The 13,164-nt window shown below is 52.8% G+C and overlaps 2 protein-coding genes across 10 annotated transcripts in view; one reads left to right on the top strand and one right to left on the bottom strand.

Moving 5' to 3' along the window:
• Positions 1-735: 735 nt before the first annotated feature.
• On the top strand, positions 736-5,859 carry STING1 (stimulator of interferon response cGAMP interactor 1). Of its 6 annotated transcripts, none has more exons than XM_045183909.3 (8): positions 736-890; positions 1,269-1,368; positions 1,854-2,080; positions 2,209-2,392; positions 2,652-2,760; positions 3,629-3,867; positions 4,605-4,791; positions 5,371-5,858. In XM_045183909.3, the coding sequence occupies exons 3-8, from the start codon at positions 1,854-1,856 to the stop codon at positions 5,562-5,564; spliced, it is 1,140 nt and encodes a 379-aa protein (XP_045039844.1). In that variant the 5' UTR covers positions 736-890; positions 1,269-1,368; the 3' UTR covers positions 5,565-5,858. The 6 variants fall into 6 exon arrangements, with proteins under 6 accessions (XP_045039844.1, XP_045039846.1, XP_045039845.1 ...); XM_045183911.3 differs by having other exon boundaries at positions 737-890; positions 1,948-2,080; positions 5,371-5,857; XM_045183910.3 differs by lacking the exon at positions 736-890 and adding an exon at positions 937-955 and having other exon boundaries at positions 5,371-5,859.
• Positions 5,860-6,886: 1,027 nt separating this feature from the next.
• The window catches only part of SMIM33 (small integral membrane protein 33), a 59,368-nt gene continuing 53,090 nt past the window's right edge, over positions 6,887-13,164 (bottom strand). For 2 of the 4 annotated variants that reach the window (XM_053913068.1, XM_053913069.2), the window contains exon 3: positions 6,887-9,005. In XM_053913068.1, the coding sequence (XP_053769043.1) occupies positions 8,616-9,005 (390 nt within the window). In that variant the 3' untranslated portion in view covers positions 6,887-8,615. Of the gene's footprint in view, positions 9,006-10,416; positions 10,538-13,164 lie in introns of those variants that run through there. The other 2 variants (XM_024575127.3, XR_008425346.1) reach the window with 2 other exon arrangements.

Raw genomic sequence — 13,164 nt, 5'->3', positions numbered from 1 at the left:
TCCCGCAGGACTATGCGCGGGCCTTCTCTCAGGCAACCTCCACATTCTTTGGCCTTGAAACAGCTGAGACCTTGTCCACCTCAGTGAGCCCCTCTGCGAGCCAATTGTAGGGCAGAGAAAATGGAGGGAATTACCTCCATTCCTAGGAAATGATTTCCAAAATCAAGAGAGTTTTCAGGAAGCCTCGTTGTGCCTTCTGGTGTCTGATTTGTGATGTGGGGAGCGTCAAAGCGAGGACCCTCAGACCTGGGCGGGAATGAACTGCTGCTGTTCTGTGGGCGGCACCCCAATCCCACTCTCCAGGCCTGCTTGTCCTCAAATCAAATCAGCTCCTCAGGTTGCCAGGAAGAGGCCAGAGCCACTCCCCACTCCGGGAGAAACTGTAAGCATGAAACTGGATCCTAGCACTTTCTGCCCTTTCCCAGAAAATCAAGGCACAAAGCAAGCTGCCCTTTGGAGCAACCCACCTGACTTCCAGCCATCACTCCCTCATTTACTATCTGTGGAGCGTGGGAAGGTCAATTCACCTCACTGACCCTCAGATTTCCCATCCGTAAAATGGGGATAGTATTATAACTATCTGACAGGGTAGCTGAGTTGATTAAGTGAAATAATATACACAAAACTCGTATAATTTATTATTATTACCCGTGCAACTTCCTTTTTGGCTGGAACCACCAGATTCTCTCCGAGAAGTCACAGGCGTGACCACTTCCTGTGAAGAGCCCAAATCCTACACTCTCCCCTGCTGGCTTTCTGCTCCTACCAAGCTCTTTACTCAAAAGGCTGGCGTTACAGGAAATAATTGTTCATTCTCCCCGCCTCCCTTCGGATATCACAGTCTTCAGAAAAAGAGAATCTCGTCTGGAAATCAGAATAAAAATAATCAGGCAGGGCAGCTTGGTGTAGCGCGGGATGCCTTAGGCTGCGTGTGTGGAATGCTGCGTGGGGCTTGGTAGAATGCGTTTAATTGTGCGGAGCTTAAGGGGAGCTGGTGTTAGGTTGTGGTTCAGGAGCATGTGAGGGAATTTATGAACGCTTGGCTTTGGGGTAGCAAACTGCAGTGGAGTGGGGGCCTTCACAAGCTTTGCCAACCACACCCCCCAGGACTGCGGATGACTCATCGGGGCCTTGGGAGGAGGGCTCTTCCTCCCTCCCTCGAGACCAGGAAATACCCTCCTCCCCAGTGCACTGAGCTGTGGTCTGAGATGCCACGGCTGGAGTGTTGTAGAGAAAGCTTCAAATTGTTTTTAACTTTCCACTTTCAGGCTACGCCTGGAGAGGCTGCCCTTAGTCGCTGCGAGCCATTGCACCGAGACTTCTCTCCCTGTGGACTGCCAGAAACAGCATTCCGTCTGGAGGTAGAAGGTAGGATCAGGAGCAGCCCAGCCAAAGCTCCAAAGCTGAGACCCTGGAGACCCCTTCTGGCTGCCCCGCCCCCACTCCCTGAACTGAGGTTTTCAACTTTGCTAAGAGCCTTCCTAGGTGGATTTTGGGGAGAGGGAAGCCCAGGCCCCCAAGGGTCCCTAGGTGGATGGCACCTCATAGGTCTGGGCCTGAAAGGGTTGCTGCCTTCTTTCTTCACTGCCCTGTGGTCTTCCTGGGGTTGAGTGGGGTGTATATGTGTAGGCCCACTTCTCCACCTGTTCTGTTTTCAAATAATCTCTCTTGGACTGGAGCTCTGGGATGCTATACCCCCAGCATGTCCTCCAGGGGGGTCTCCAAGAGCAGCCCCTGGTTATGGCTGGGCATCAGGAAAAGGGAGAGTTGGGAGGAGGTGCCCAGCCAGGACATCAATCCTGGGATGAAAGGAGAGGGACAGGAGCATAGCCATGGATTCTTGGGACCCACAGATGGCCTACTCCAGCTTGCACCCGTCCATCCCTCGGCCCAGGGGTCACAGGGCCAAGAAGGCAGCTTTTGTTTTGCTGAGTGTCGGCCTGGCAGCCCTTTGGCACTTAGGTGAGCCGCCAGAACACATTCTCCAGTGGCTGACACTCCACCTGGCCTCCCTGCAGCTGGGACTGTTGCTCAAGGGAGTCTGCCATCTGGCTGAGGAACTATGTCACGTCCACTCCAGGTGAGTCCCGACAGTGCCCGTGGGGTTGGGCACTCACTCAGCACGTCCTACTCCCTTGACCCCCAGCCCTGCCCCTCCTAGAATGTCTCTAGCTGAGTTGGATCCTGGGGTTTGGCTCTCACCCGCAGGTACCAGGACAGCTACTGGAAGGCTGTGCGGGCCTGCCTGGGCTGCCCCATCCGCTGTGGGGCTCTGCTGCTGCTGTCCTGCTATTTCAACGCCTCCCTCCCAAACCCAGCTGGCCTGCCCTTCACCTGGATGCTTGCGCTCCTGAGCCTCTCAGAGGCACTGAGCAACCTCCTGGACCTCCAGGTGTGACACAGAGGGACGTAGGGGGGCATGACCAAGTGGAGGCTATGGCAGGAAGTATGACCTGCTCTGAGCTCAGTACGGGGAGTGGGACTAGTTTAGAGGTTGGTTCTTGGAGTGAAACCTGTAATGTCCTGGAACAGCGGGGTCAGCAATGGCAGAGAAGGGAGAAAATCAGCAATAGGCGGGGAAATCTTCTTGGAGGAGGAAAGCTCTAGTTGTCCTTCATGGAGGCCCCCTGACCACACCCTGCTGTCCACAGAGCCTGGCCCCAGCTGAGGTCTCTGCAGTCTGTGAACAAAGGAACTTCAACGTGGCCCATGGGCTGGCATGGTCATTTTATATCGGGTACCTGCGGCTGATTCTGCCAGGTGGGCCACCCTCTACGTCCTCATTTCTAGATCTACAAGACACATAGACATTAAGACACATAGTTTCCAGAAGTTGGTATATTTTTCAAAGTATTTTCATATCTAACAAATCACTTGATTCCCAAAGCAATCCTGTAGGCATGAAGGATGTTGTTATTGTTTCTGGTTTATAGGAAGGAATACCAAGTGACTTGTCCATGGTCACCTGTGAATTCTTTCAATACCTGTTTACTGCCTGCTGTGTGCCCTTCACGTGCATTTTTCTTTTCATCCGCCCCTGTGACGAAGGGGATAATCATTATTCTTACTTAAGAGATAGGAAAATTTTGGTTCCGAGAGATAAAGTGACTTGTCCAAAGTCGCACAGCTTAGAGAGAGAAGACAGGATCTGGGAGGGGACAGTGAGAGCAGAGCTTGGACCCTTGAGCACTCTCCTGTGAGTCTCTGTGTGGTGTCTCTTCCTCTGACCTGCCAGCCAAGGCCTGGGTTCTCCCACATCTCATTGCTGCCTTCCCTGAACACCAGGGCTTTTGCCAGGAAAATGGCTCACGCTGGAGGTCTGACTCTGCACACCTGGGGGTGCCAGCAATGTCACCTTCCAGGGCTCTGCCTGCCTCTCAGAGCCCTGGAAGCCGTGGTAGGAAGGAGTGGGGCTGACAGAAATCTGGACAAAGGACAAGTAAGGGGAGAGAGTGGTGGTAGGAGTAGGCGGAGGGGAGGGTTCTTGGATGCACTGCCCCTCCTGGCCTCCTAGGCAGTATGAGCGGACAGGACTCTCACTTCTCTAGAACCTACACATTGAGGGGACCAATGGCCCAGGTGGGAGACAGGGTTTGTGAGAACGTCTTCTTGGGCCTCTCTACCTCAGAGCTTCCGGCCCGGATCCGCACTTACAATCAGCGGCACAACAACATGCTACAGGGCACAGCAAGCCATCGGCTGTACATTCTCTTCCCGTTGGACTGTGGGGTGCCTGATGACCTGAGTGTGGTTGACCCCAACATTCGCTTCCTGCATGAGCTGCCCCTGCAGAAAGCTGACCGTGCCGGCATCAAGAGCCGGGTTTACACCAACAGCATCTATGAGCTTCTGGAGAACGGGAGACAGGTGAGTGTGCAGGGAGGTGGGTCCTGTTGGAAAGGCTCAGACCCAGACCCCCAGAACTCTGGGCTGTGACCGACCACTGGTAAAAATGCACAGCCCTTCTCTGAGCCTCAGTTTACCTGATGAGTCCCAGGGCCGATCAAGATTCAGCACCGAATGAGGATAAGTAACATTTATGGAGCACTTATGCATGCCGTATGCTATTCTAGATGCTTCATCTGGCCACCCTCTGAACCCTCACCATCACTCTGTGGGGTAGGGACTATTGTGACCTCTGCTTTACAGATAATGAAAGTGATGCTCAGAGAACCAGGGAGAGAGTGGACAATTTCAACCTGACCATACCCTGTTTTTGACCATAAAGCTGCCCTAGATGAAGGCTGTGAGAACATCCAATGGATTTCACTTGGGTGGGTGGGGAGACCCAGTGCAGGGTTGAACCCCAGAGCCTGGCCCCCGGACTGGATTTCAAGCTGGAGCAGTTGACAGCCTAGCTCAGGGGGCCTTGCCCTGGGATCTTAGGAAGAGGATCTGTGAAGGGTAAATTTAGCTCAGTCCTGGCCCTGATTTTTGGAGTGGGGTGTGAGAGGCAAAGTCCAACTGGACAGCATAACCCCATCAGGGCAGCACCTCCCAGGACTCCATCTCTACAGACTGAGGGAGTGGGGTCCCTGCGGTGGTACTGGGGTCCACAGTGTGTCTGCCCTAGTTTAGTCTGGTCTTCCCCTCACCTCCTCCAGGTGGGCACCTGTGTTCTGGAGTATGCCACCCCCTTGCAGACCCTGTTTGCCATGTCCCAGGATAGCCGAGCTGGCTTTAGCCGGGAGGATCGGCTTGAGCAGGCCAAACTCTTCTGCCGGACGCTTGAGGACATCCTGGCAGATGCCCCTGAGTGTCAGAAAAACTGTCGCCTCATTGTCTACCAGGGTAAGGGACTGATGATAGTCTGGAGGGCGGGAGGAGTCAGGGGTCTCCCAGGGGTCAAAAGGAGATAGTGACAGCATCATGCTCCGCAACTTCCCAAGTGGTCAGGCAGTCAAGTCCTGCCCCTTCCTCCCCTAGAGAGGCCCACCGCCCCAGCTTGGGACACTTGGTTACTCTAAGGTCTTTGACCATGGGTGTTGGGCGGAACATGAAAAGGTAGGCTCTAGGGGCTCCTCACCCCATCTAGGGAAGTAGAGGAAGCAAAAGAGCCCAGGCCAGGAACTAAGAGCTGACTCACTTAAGGTGCTGCAGCCTCAGCTCTGACACTCCTTCACTGTATGATCTTGGGCAGGTCTCTGCCCTTCTCTAAGCATTATCTCTAAAAGCAAGAGGGTAGAATTCCACTATTTCTAAAACCACTTCTCCAGGAATCCATGAAACTCTAACCTCCATGAGTTGGATGGGGAGGGAGAGTAGGAAGGAGAGAGGAGGGAGGGTTGAAGGATCTGCCCAGCAAGTCCTCTGGGTGTGCTGGAGTGGGAATGTGCGAGGTTCTCACTCCACTCCCCACCCGCATTCCAGAATCTACAGAGGGAAGCAGCTTCTCCCTGTCACAGGAGATTCTCAGGCACCTGAAGCAGGAGGAAAAGGAGGAGATTACTATGGATAGTGCAAGAACCTCGGTGATGCCTGACTCTTCCACGCTGCACCAAGAGCCCCAGCTCCTCATCAGTAGCATGGATCAGCCTCTCCCGCTCCGCACGGATGTCTTCTGAGGCCCAGGGTCAGCTTGTCTGAGCTCCCAGAAATCCCCAGGACTCTCTGGATTGGGAGCTTTCTCTAGGGGCTAGATGCTCAGCAAAGCCATTTCCTCCCACAGGAGCCCCTCAAAGAAGGTACAGACACTGGACATCTCAAGATGAGTCCCATGACCTTGAGCAAGATCAGCCTCAGTGTCTGCAGCTATGAAATGGGGTCATAATCATTGCCCTGCCTACCTCACAGGGTTGTTGTGAGGACTATGGCTGTATGGAAGTTTCTTATAAACTCTAATTTTCTGGTACACTTAAGGAATGTTCCAGGTGTCTTCCATTGGACCCTCCGGATCTACTCTCTCCACCCCTGTCTGCCCCTTCCTCCCTGGAATGGAATCTCCCATTGCCAGCGGAATGTCCCCTGGCATCTGGTTATGTTTGGTCGATGGGGAACCCCAGTGGGAGAACGGAGGAAAGGAGGAGAATGAGGTTGAAGTATTTATTCCCCTGGCACCCTCCCTGTGGTGTCAAGGTCACTATGAATTGTCTGCATGTCTTGACCAAATCTGCACAGGAACCCTGTCTCTAGGTCCCATGAACTGCTTCCTCCCCCTGGCCCTTCAGACCCAGCGGAGGTATGGCTCCCCACCGAGGGGCATCCTGTTGTACTCACTGTCACCTTTGGTTTCCTTATTCCTGCCTTTTCTAAATGGTCCCCTTTTTAAACACTCCTCACTTTACACATTTGAGTGTGCCATCTTTCTCCGGCTGAACTCTGACTGATACAAGCTATCGGCATTTATTATCTGCAGTGTCCAAACTGGCTTGCACAGATATGCTTCTTCACAGCCCTCCTCATCCTAGTACAGGGCAGCGGGGGGTGGGTATCCGTTCAATGTGGACAGGCAGGCTGAGAGCAGAGAGTTGGGCATCACCCTCCCCTCCACCTGCCCTTTTAGTGCCCTTGTCTCCAGTGGGAGACTCAGGGGGGCAGGGAGGGACCAGGGGCTGCTTGAGGGAGCATACCGATGCCGTGAGGGGGAGCACACAGCTGTGCATGGGTAAGGGGTTGCTCAAAGAAGCAGGGGGCACTGAGTAAATATGCCCGGATGAGAGAGCCCGCAAAGGGATAAGGGGGAAGGGGGTTCGTGTGAGGAGGTGGGACGTACTCTGGGAGACAACACAGCCAGCCACCTGCCATGCCTTATGGCATAAGGATGCTATTGCTGTTAGAACTGAGCTGTTGCAGTGACACTGGGGTGGCAAACTTGCCCCCATCTGGGAGGGCAGGCGGCCCGTTTCTACCAGTTCCATCCGTTCCACCCAGCACTTGTTCCTTCCTTCCCTCCCACCTTTGTTTTTGACACAAATGTTCAATTTGCACATCTGAGTACAGCATGCAGCAGAGAAAGCCTCCACACACAGACATACATTGGCCAGAAGGAACCAGCTGCCCCTAAGGATGACAAAGCCAAGAGAGTGAAGGGGAAACAGTCCCTTCCTCCCCCTAGCTGTCCCAGCCATTCTGTCCCCAAGGCCTGAGGATCCTCCAACATCACACCAGTCACTCCTATAGCTGAAACCAGACCAGAATCAAGGGCCTCCCCAACGTGACTTTTCCCACCCATCTGGCCCCCAACATGGTACTCAGGCTGTGGAGTCTGATGGCCTCAGGTTCGAATCCTTCTCTACCACTTAGTACATGTATCCACCTGGGTGTCTTAATATCCCCAACTGTAAAATGGGGATAACAGAGGCTCTTCTTCCCAAAGCTGTTATGAGGAGTGAATGGTATAATATCTGTAGGTCCATGGAGGAAGCCAGTGCCCAAAACGTAGCTGGCCTTCAGGAAGGGCAGCTATTAACCTTAGAGCTGCCTCTCATCAGCCCAAAGGTGGCAAGCCAGTTCTCTGCACATATTATAATCCCCACCTCTGTTCCTCTTTATCTTCTATTATTTCCCAGCTTCCCTGACTGTGCTGGGGTCTCACCGAGGGCAATCCCCAGGGTTGACTTGTTGCCCTCAGTTCTTCCCCAGGGTAAAGCACCCAGAGGTCACTCCATAAATGTCTGTCTGCATGTTCTTAACTGCACATAAATGAAGCTCAGAGGTGTCAGGGAAAGAGGTACCTTTCCAGGAAGCCACTGGGAGGCTCAGCTCTGCCTTCCTGGCCTCCAGCCTCTTCCCAACCTCCATGTCCCTCCTTCTGTAGGTCTTCTCCCCACTCCTTTCTTCCCCCAGACAAGCTCCATGAAGTTCCCTTTTTTTTTTCTGTTTCCCCACAAGGGTTTGGGAAGTGTCCTGGGGTAAATATTAGGCTAGTTCCAACAGTTCCATGCACACAGAAAGTGGAAGGTAACAAGAGCTCCCAAATTTCCCCCATCGCATCATGGGAAGGCAAGGCAGAGTCTTGCCCCAAGAGAGTGGGGGTCATTCAAAACCAATTTGGGGAGCTATAATTGGTGCCTGGGATTTTGAAAGGGCCTTAAAAATTGTTAGCAAGTCCTGGGTCCTGACAGCCAAAAGGATGTTCCCCAATCAGTGAAGGGCAACAGATTTTCCTTCCTCCCCTGAATCCCAGAGAAGGCAGAGCCCTGGGTTCTTTGCCTTGGCCCTCCTTGGCTGGCCCTCACGGGTACCTGGGGCAACAGGCCTCGACAGGGAGCCTCTGATATCCCTGCACAAAGGTAGGCTGGGTGGTGGGACCTTCCAAGATGAACTTACCTTGACGCCCAAAGGAGAGGAGATTAGGAATGGGAGGAGAGGTGGGGACCTGGAGAAGGAGGCTCAGGGGGCTGGTGGTCCCTGGAGAAGAGAGAGCTTTGTAAGGGCAGCCTTGGGCACTGGGAGTAGTCATAGCAGCATGTGTCTGGGCTGGGCCCTCAAGCTTCTTTTATTTTCTCTTGTCCACACAAGACTTTCTCTGTACTCTGAAGAGAGGGAAGCCCCAGCTTAGTCTATGTGTGCACTTCCGAAGCTCTGACACCCAGGCCCCAGTTTGCCTTTGCCCTAGTTCTCTGTCCAGTTTCTTGTTCCAAGTCAGGTCATACCAACTTTCCAAAGCTTCCTTCCTACAGATATGTGACTTCATCAATGCTTAGCCTAGGTCCACCTGGCACAAGGCAGGAGCTAGAGACAGGAGGGCCCTCCTGGGTGTCTTCACATCTGTCTTCAGGGCCCAGCACTCGCCAGTGGGTGAGGTAGATGCCACCCTCTGGCTTTGGGGCTGGTGGCTCCGTGGGGAGATTGGCATGGCCCTGGTGTAGACTTGGCCCAAAGTGGACTGCCACCACAATACAGACTGCCAGCAGGACGAACACAGCGGTGATGACAGTGAGCAGAGGCAGCCCGTCCTCTGGCGGTGGCTTCCAGGCTCCACTCAGCACCCCTGGGAGCTGCCTCTGGGGCTCCTGCCCCGCTGAGCCGTTCACGACTGGGGGAGGCCAGGAAGGGTGGTCAGCCTGTGGGGAGTGGCAGAGAGAGACGGTGACATAGGCAAGTACACACAGAAAAAGACCACAGTAGGGAGAGACGGACCTGCAAAAGGAACTGAAAGGGAGAGACAGAGAGCCTCGGGGAGAGTGAGAAGAACAGAAGCAAAGAGAGAGAGTAAAGACATGGAGAGAGAGACAGAATAGAGACACAGAGAAACATAGAGGTAAATACAAACCTAGCAACAGAAGAATAAAAGAAAAAAGACAGACAGGGGGATATGGGGAGAAAGAAAGACACAAAGAGAAAAAGAGAAAGAAGAAGAGATAAACAGAGCGCAATAAAGATAGATACAGAGAGACAGAGAAGAAAGAAACAGAGAGGGAGATGAAGTTGTTTGGAAAGGGACAAAGAGAGAGGCTTCGTTACAGAGTTTGGTCCTGCAGGTCCCCTCCCCCTGCCCTCCCTTCCCGGGTCTCCATCAAAATGCCTAAATAGACCCTGTGTCCTGGGTCAGGAATCTCAGCACACTGTGGGCTGCTGCCCCACGTCCTGGGCAGTGGGCAGTGGGCAGTGAGCAATGCTTCTTAAAGTCCTGGGAAAAGGGAGTCCCTGTGTCCAGCATCTTAGGTTCCCACTATGCACATAGAAGGGAGGATAGGGAAGGAGTGACCTGGGGGAAGGGAAAGAGGAAGGGGAAAAAGGAACCCCAGAAACTTGTCAAGGGGGATATCACTTTCATAATACCCTCTCAGGTCTCAGGATCAGATTCTAGGCTTAGAGGGGAGAGGGTGCCCAGTGTGGGTTCCTGGCTCTGCCCAGGATAGATTGAGGAGGTGCCATGCCAGCCTCTATCTACCTCTTTCAGGGCCCCAGAGTTGTTCTGCCTAACGCTGGAAGTCCTGACCCTTACCTCTGCCTGTCTCCACCCTGCTAAGTGTGGAGTTGTGGGGGTTACTGTGAAGATAGCAAACCTCTAAACTATAAACCCCAGAGCCGGCAAGGTCATCACAGTCTCAAGAAACGATTTGCTACCTAGCCTCATTGTCCCCAGTTGGACCATCACAAGTAGGCACTGTGAGGTGGAGCCCCTCCCTTAACTCTGAGCCCTCAGCCTAGCTCTTCTGACAGGTAGGCATTTTGGGGTCCAGAAAAGGCTGTCCAGAACAAATCCATTCCCTTTAGTCTCTCAGTCACACTGTCCACCCCATCCCACCCCCCAACACGTGTCCCTTTGAATGTGGAAAGCTCAATATCCCACCCCCAGCCCCCTTGAAAGTCTGAGGCTCTCTGGGGCCCAGGCCACAGCTCTCAGGCAGGGGTGGGTAAGCAGCTCCCCCGGATGTGCAGGGGAAAAAGGAAGCACAGGCTGGTGAAAGGCAAGCAGCCCCTTGAGGGAGTCAGGCCAGCCTTGCAGGAGAGGGTGAGGGGAGAGTCTACCTGGAGCATTGTTCCCCAGCGCAAGATTCCTGCAAGACCGGTGGCCAGCTGGGCAAAGGAGAGCCTGCCGCCCCAGGTCGGCCCCTACCCGGAGCTGCCACGTCCCACAGGACTCACGGGGCACACACCCTCTACACACACACCCTCAATGCTCTCTCCCGCGCTTTCACTTCCTTAACGTAGGGACAGTACTGACAGCAACCCTTAACTCTGACAATACCTTGATCTTACTCCTTGGCACCTCCTTTCATGCCCCCTGCCAGCTTCAGGAGCCTGCCCATCCCTCCTCCACCCGATCCCAGACACTTGGCCATTCATCGTTCCTACCCAGCCCCGCCACCCACCAGGACATACGGATTCCCCACCCCAACCAATTTCCTGAAGTACTACCCTTTGATTTTTTTTTTTACAGCAATATCTCAAACACACCAGAAAATCATAGACTATAACAAATAGTAAATCTCTCTGGCCCAACCACCAGCTCTGTCCGTCTCAATAGTTTCTCACATTTATTTCAAAACTTTTGGGGGATAGGAGGGTGGGTGGAGATGGAAAAGGATATAAGGGAGATAAATGGTAATGGAAAAAATACATTAAAAATAAAGAAAAAAAATTTAAATATTTTATTTATGTATTTTTAGAGAGAGGGGAAAAGAGGAAGAGAGGGAGAGAAACATCAGTTGATTGACTGTCATACGCCCCCAACTGGGGACCCAGACTGCAAGACAGGCATGTGCTCCAACCGGTTCCAAACCGCTGAGCCTTTGGTCTGCAGGTGGGCACTCAATCTCCTGAGCCACACCAACAAGGGTGAGAAAAGAAATTTTTTTAAGAAACAAAATGTTACAAATAAAATAGAACCCCACTCCCTGATCTCTCCCCTCCTTCGCACCCCAGGGTGCAACTTGTTGAATTTGGTGTTTATCGTTCCCATGCAAGGCATTCTTTTCTCTTTGGGTTGTTTTCTTTGGTTTTTACAAATATGAATTCTGTATGTCTCTGCATTTGTCTGAATGCAGCGACTTCATTTGAGAATGTGTGTGATTTAACGTGTATAAGTCACAAAAAGTGCTCACTGGACTCTCCTCTTTCTGGAGACAGTTTACAAAGGATAATATTTCGTCCCAGTTAACTCCATGGGACCAGCTATCCCTCATCCTGTCCCTTGTGCATGCATCACCTCCCCCCAATTCCAGCGTGGAGACCAAGAGGCTGCCAGCAACTTCCCTCCCCCAGTGGTTTGACCCTGATTCCCTGGCTCTCAGCCAAGCTGCTCACACCCTGACATTCAGGAGCCCCACACAGACCTCCAAACTCACTTAAGCCTAGGTCAGTGGGCTGCTGACCGCACCTGCAAAGTGAGTAAGACCAGCAGCTGGCTGGCCTTGAAACCAACTAGGAGGCTCACCACCCCCACTCCCCACTCCCAATGCAATCAGAAGCTGCAGTCATTCTCTACCTCCCACCTCGGACCCCTTAGACATCATCAGCCAGAGCTCCAGCCACTGGCCTCTGCCCCCGCCTCCTCAACACGCATGTCCCGTTGCTCTCACAGGCACCGCCACAGGGGCTTCCACCTTTTAGTCCAAAACCCAACCTCTGATTCTTCTGATGGCTGGTTTTTCCTTCCCCTCCCTCATCAATCCTGGATTTATCTCCTAAAGGGTTTCAGAAAGAGTAAGGGGTGGCACTTCAGGGACCAGATTATTGTCCCAGCCTTCTCTCTTTCCCATCTCCATGCTCACCCCTCCCCAAGTCCCACCATCCAAACACTAACCACCTGTAAGGGCTCAGTTCAAGCGTCACCTCCTCCAGGAATGTATACTGAAGTAGATTTCTCTTTTCCTTAAACCCTGTAGCAGTATGTTTCTTAACTTGCTCCTGACATTTGTCTTATGGTACAGGTGTGTGGGGGCTCATTTTTCTTCCCAGCCTGTGAACCCCATCAGGGCATTCCTGTCTGGGTCCTGGAGTCCATCACAGTAACTGGTACTGCACATTCATGCTGGATAAGAGCTTGCTGAATAGAAGCAGAACATGGACTAACCTCCCATCCTTGTCCTGTCCTTAGTACTGGAGGCTGGAAAGGAGCACCCTTCACCTGTGGGAGGCACTTCTGAGCCACAACAAGTGTTCACTGACTCACTCCCTCTGTTTCTTTTTGGCTTTTGCTCTCAGGGAGCCTCTTAGATGTTTTCAGGGGGCTGAAATGATTAAGAATCTGTTCTTATTTTACAGAAGAAAAGTCATGGCTTTCAAGGTGTGAGCCCTGGGACCAGAGATGCAAAGACTCTGGGGTCCTCCTCACCATCACCCCTATGGGCTGGAGTTCCCTAACTCAGTTCTGTACACTGGGGTCACATCTGTTTTCTAGCTCCCCATGGGAAGTGGAAGTGGCCCTTTGGCCTAAGTAAGAAAAAGAGCAGTCCTTCTTCCCTCATTCTGTCCCCACTGAAGGCAGCCAGGGTTAGGATTCTGCAAAGGAAGCTGAAGAAGGACTTGTGGGAACATCCTGAGCAGGCCAATGAGAGGTTGCTGATTCTGACCAGCGGGGTCCGTGTGTTGTGGCTGCAATGAACAAATTCACATGGACTGCAGAAGTCCTGTGGAGAAAAAGGGACGGCATGGCCACTCTCTAAGTGAGAGAGGGCCCTGACCCTTGCCTGGACAGGCTTTTATTGCTTTTCTGGGCACATTACATCAAGGATGGTCCTCATTTACTATGCACAGATTCACTTTAGGTGATTA

This window comes from Desmodus rotundus, chromosome 10 (assembly GCF_022682495.2).
Source record: "Desmodus rotundus isolate HL8 chromosome 10, HLdesRot8A.1, whole genome shotgun sequence".
In the NCBI taxonomy this organism is placed as follows: Eukaryota; Metazoa; Chordata; class Mammalia; order Chiroptera; family Phyllostomidae; genus Desmodus; species Desmodus rotundus.
This window is presented reverse-complemented; position numbering and strand designations above follow the sequence as displayed.

Coding starts and splice junctions, on each gene's coding strand:
- STING1 (XM_045183908.3), top strand. CDS start 1,116: ATGACTCATCGGGGCCTTGGGAGGAGGGCTCTTCCTCCCTCCCTCGAG. Junction 1,369..1,947: donor ATTCCGTCTGGAGGTAGAAG/GTAGGATCAGGA, acceptor TCGGCCTGGCAG/CCCTTTGGCACTTAGGTGAG. Junction 2,081..2,208: donor CTATGTCACGTCCACTCCAG/GTGAGTCCCGAC, acceptor TCTCACCCGCAG/GTACCAGGACAGCTACTGGA.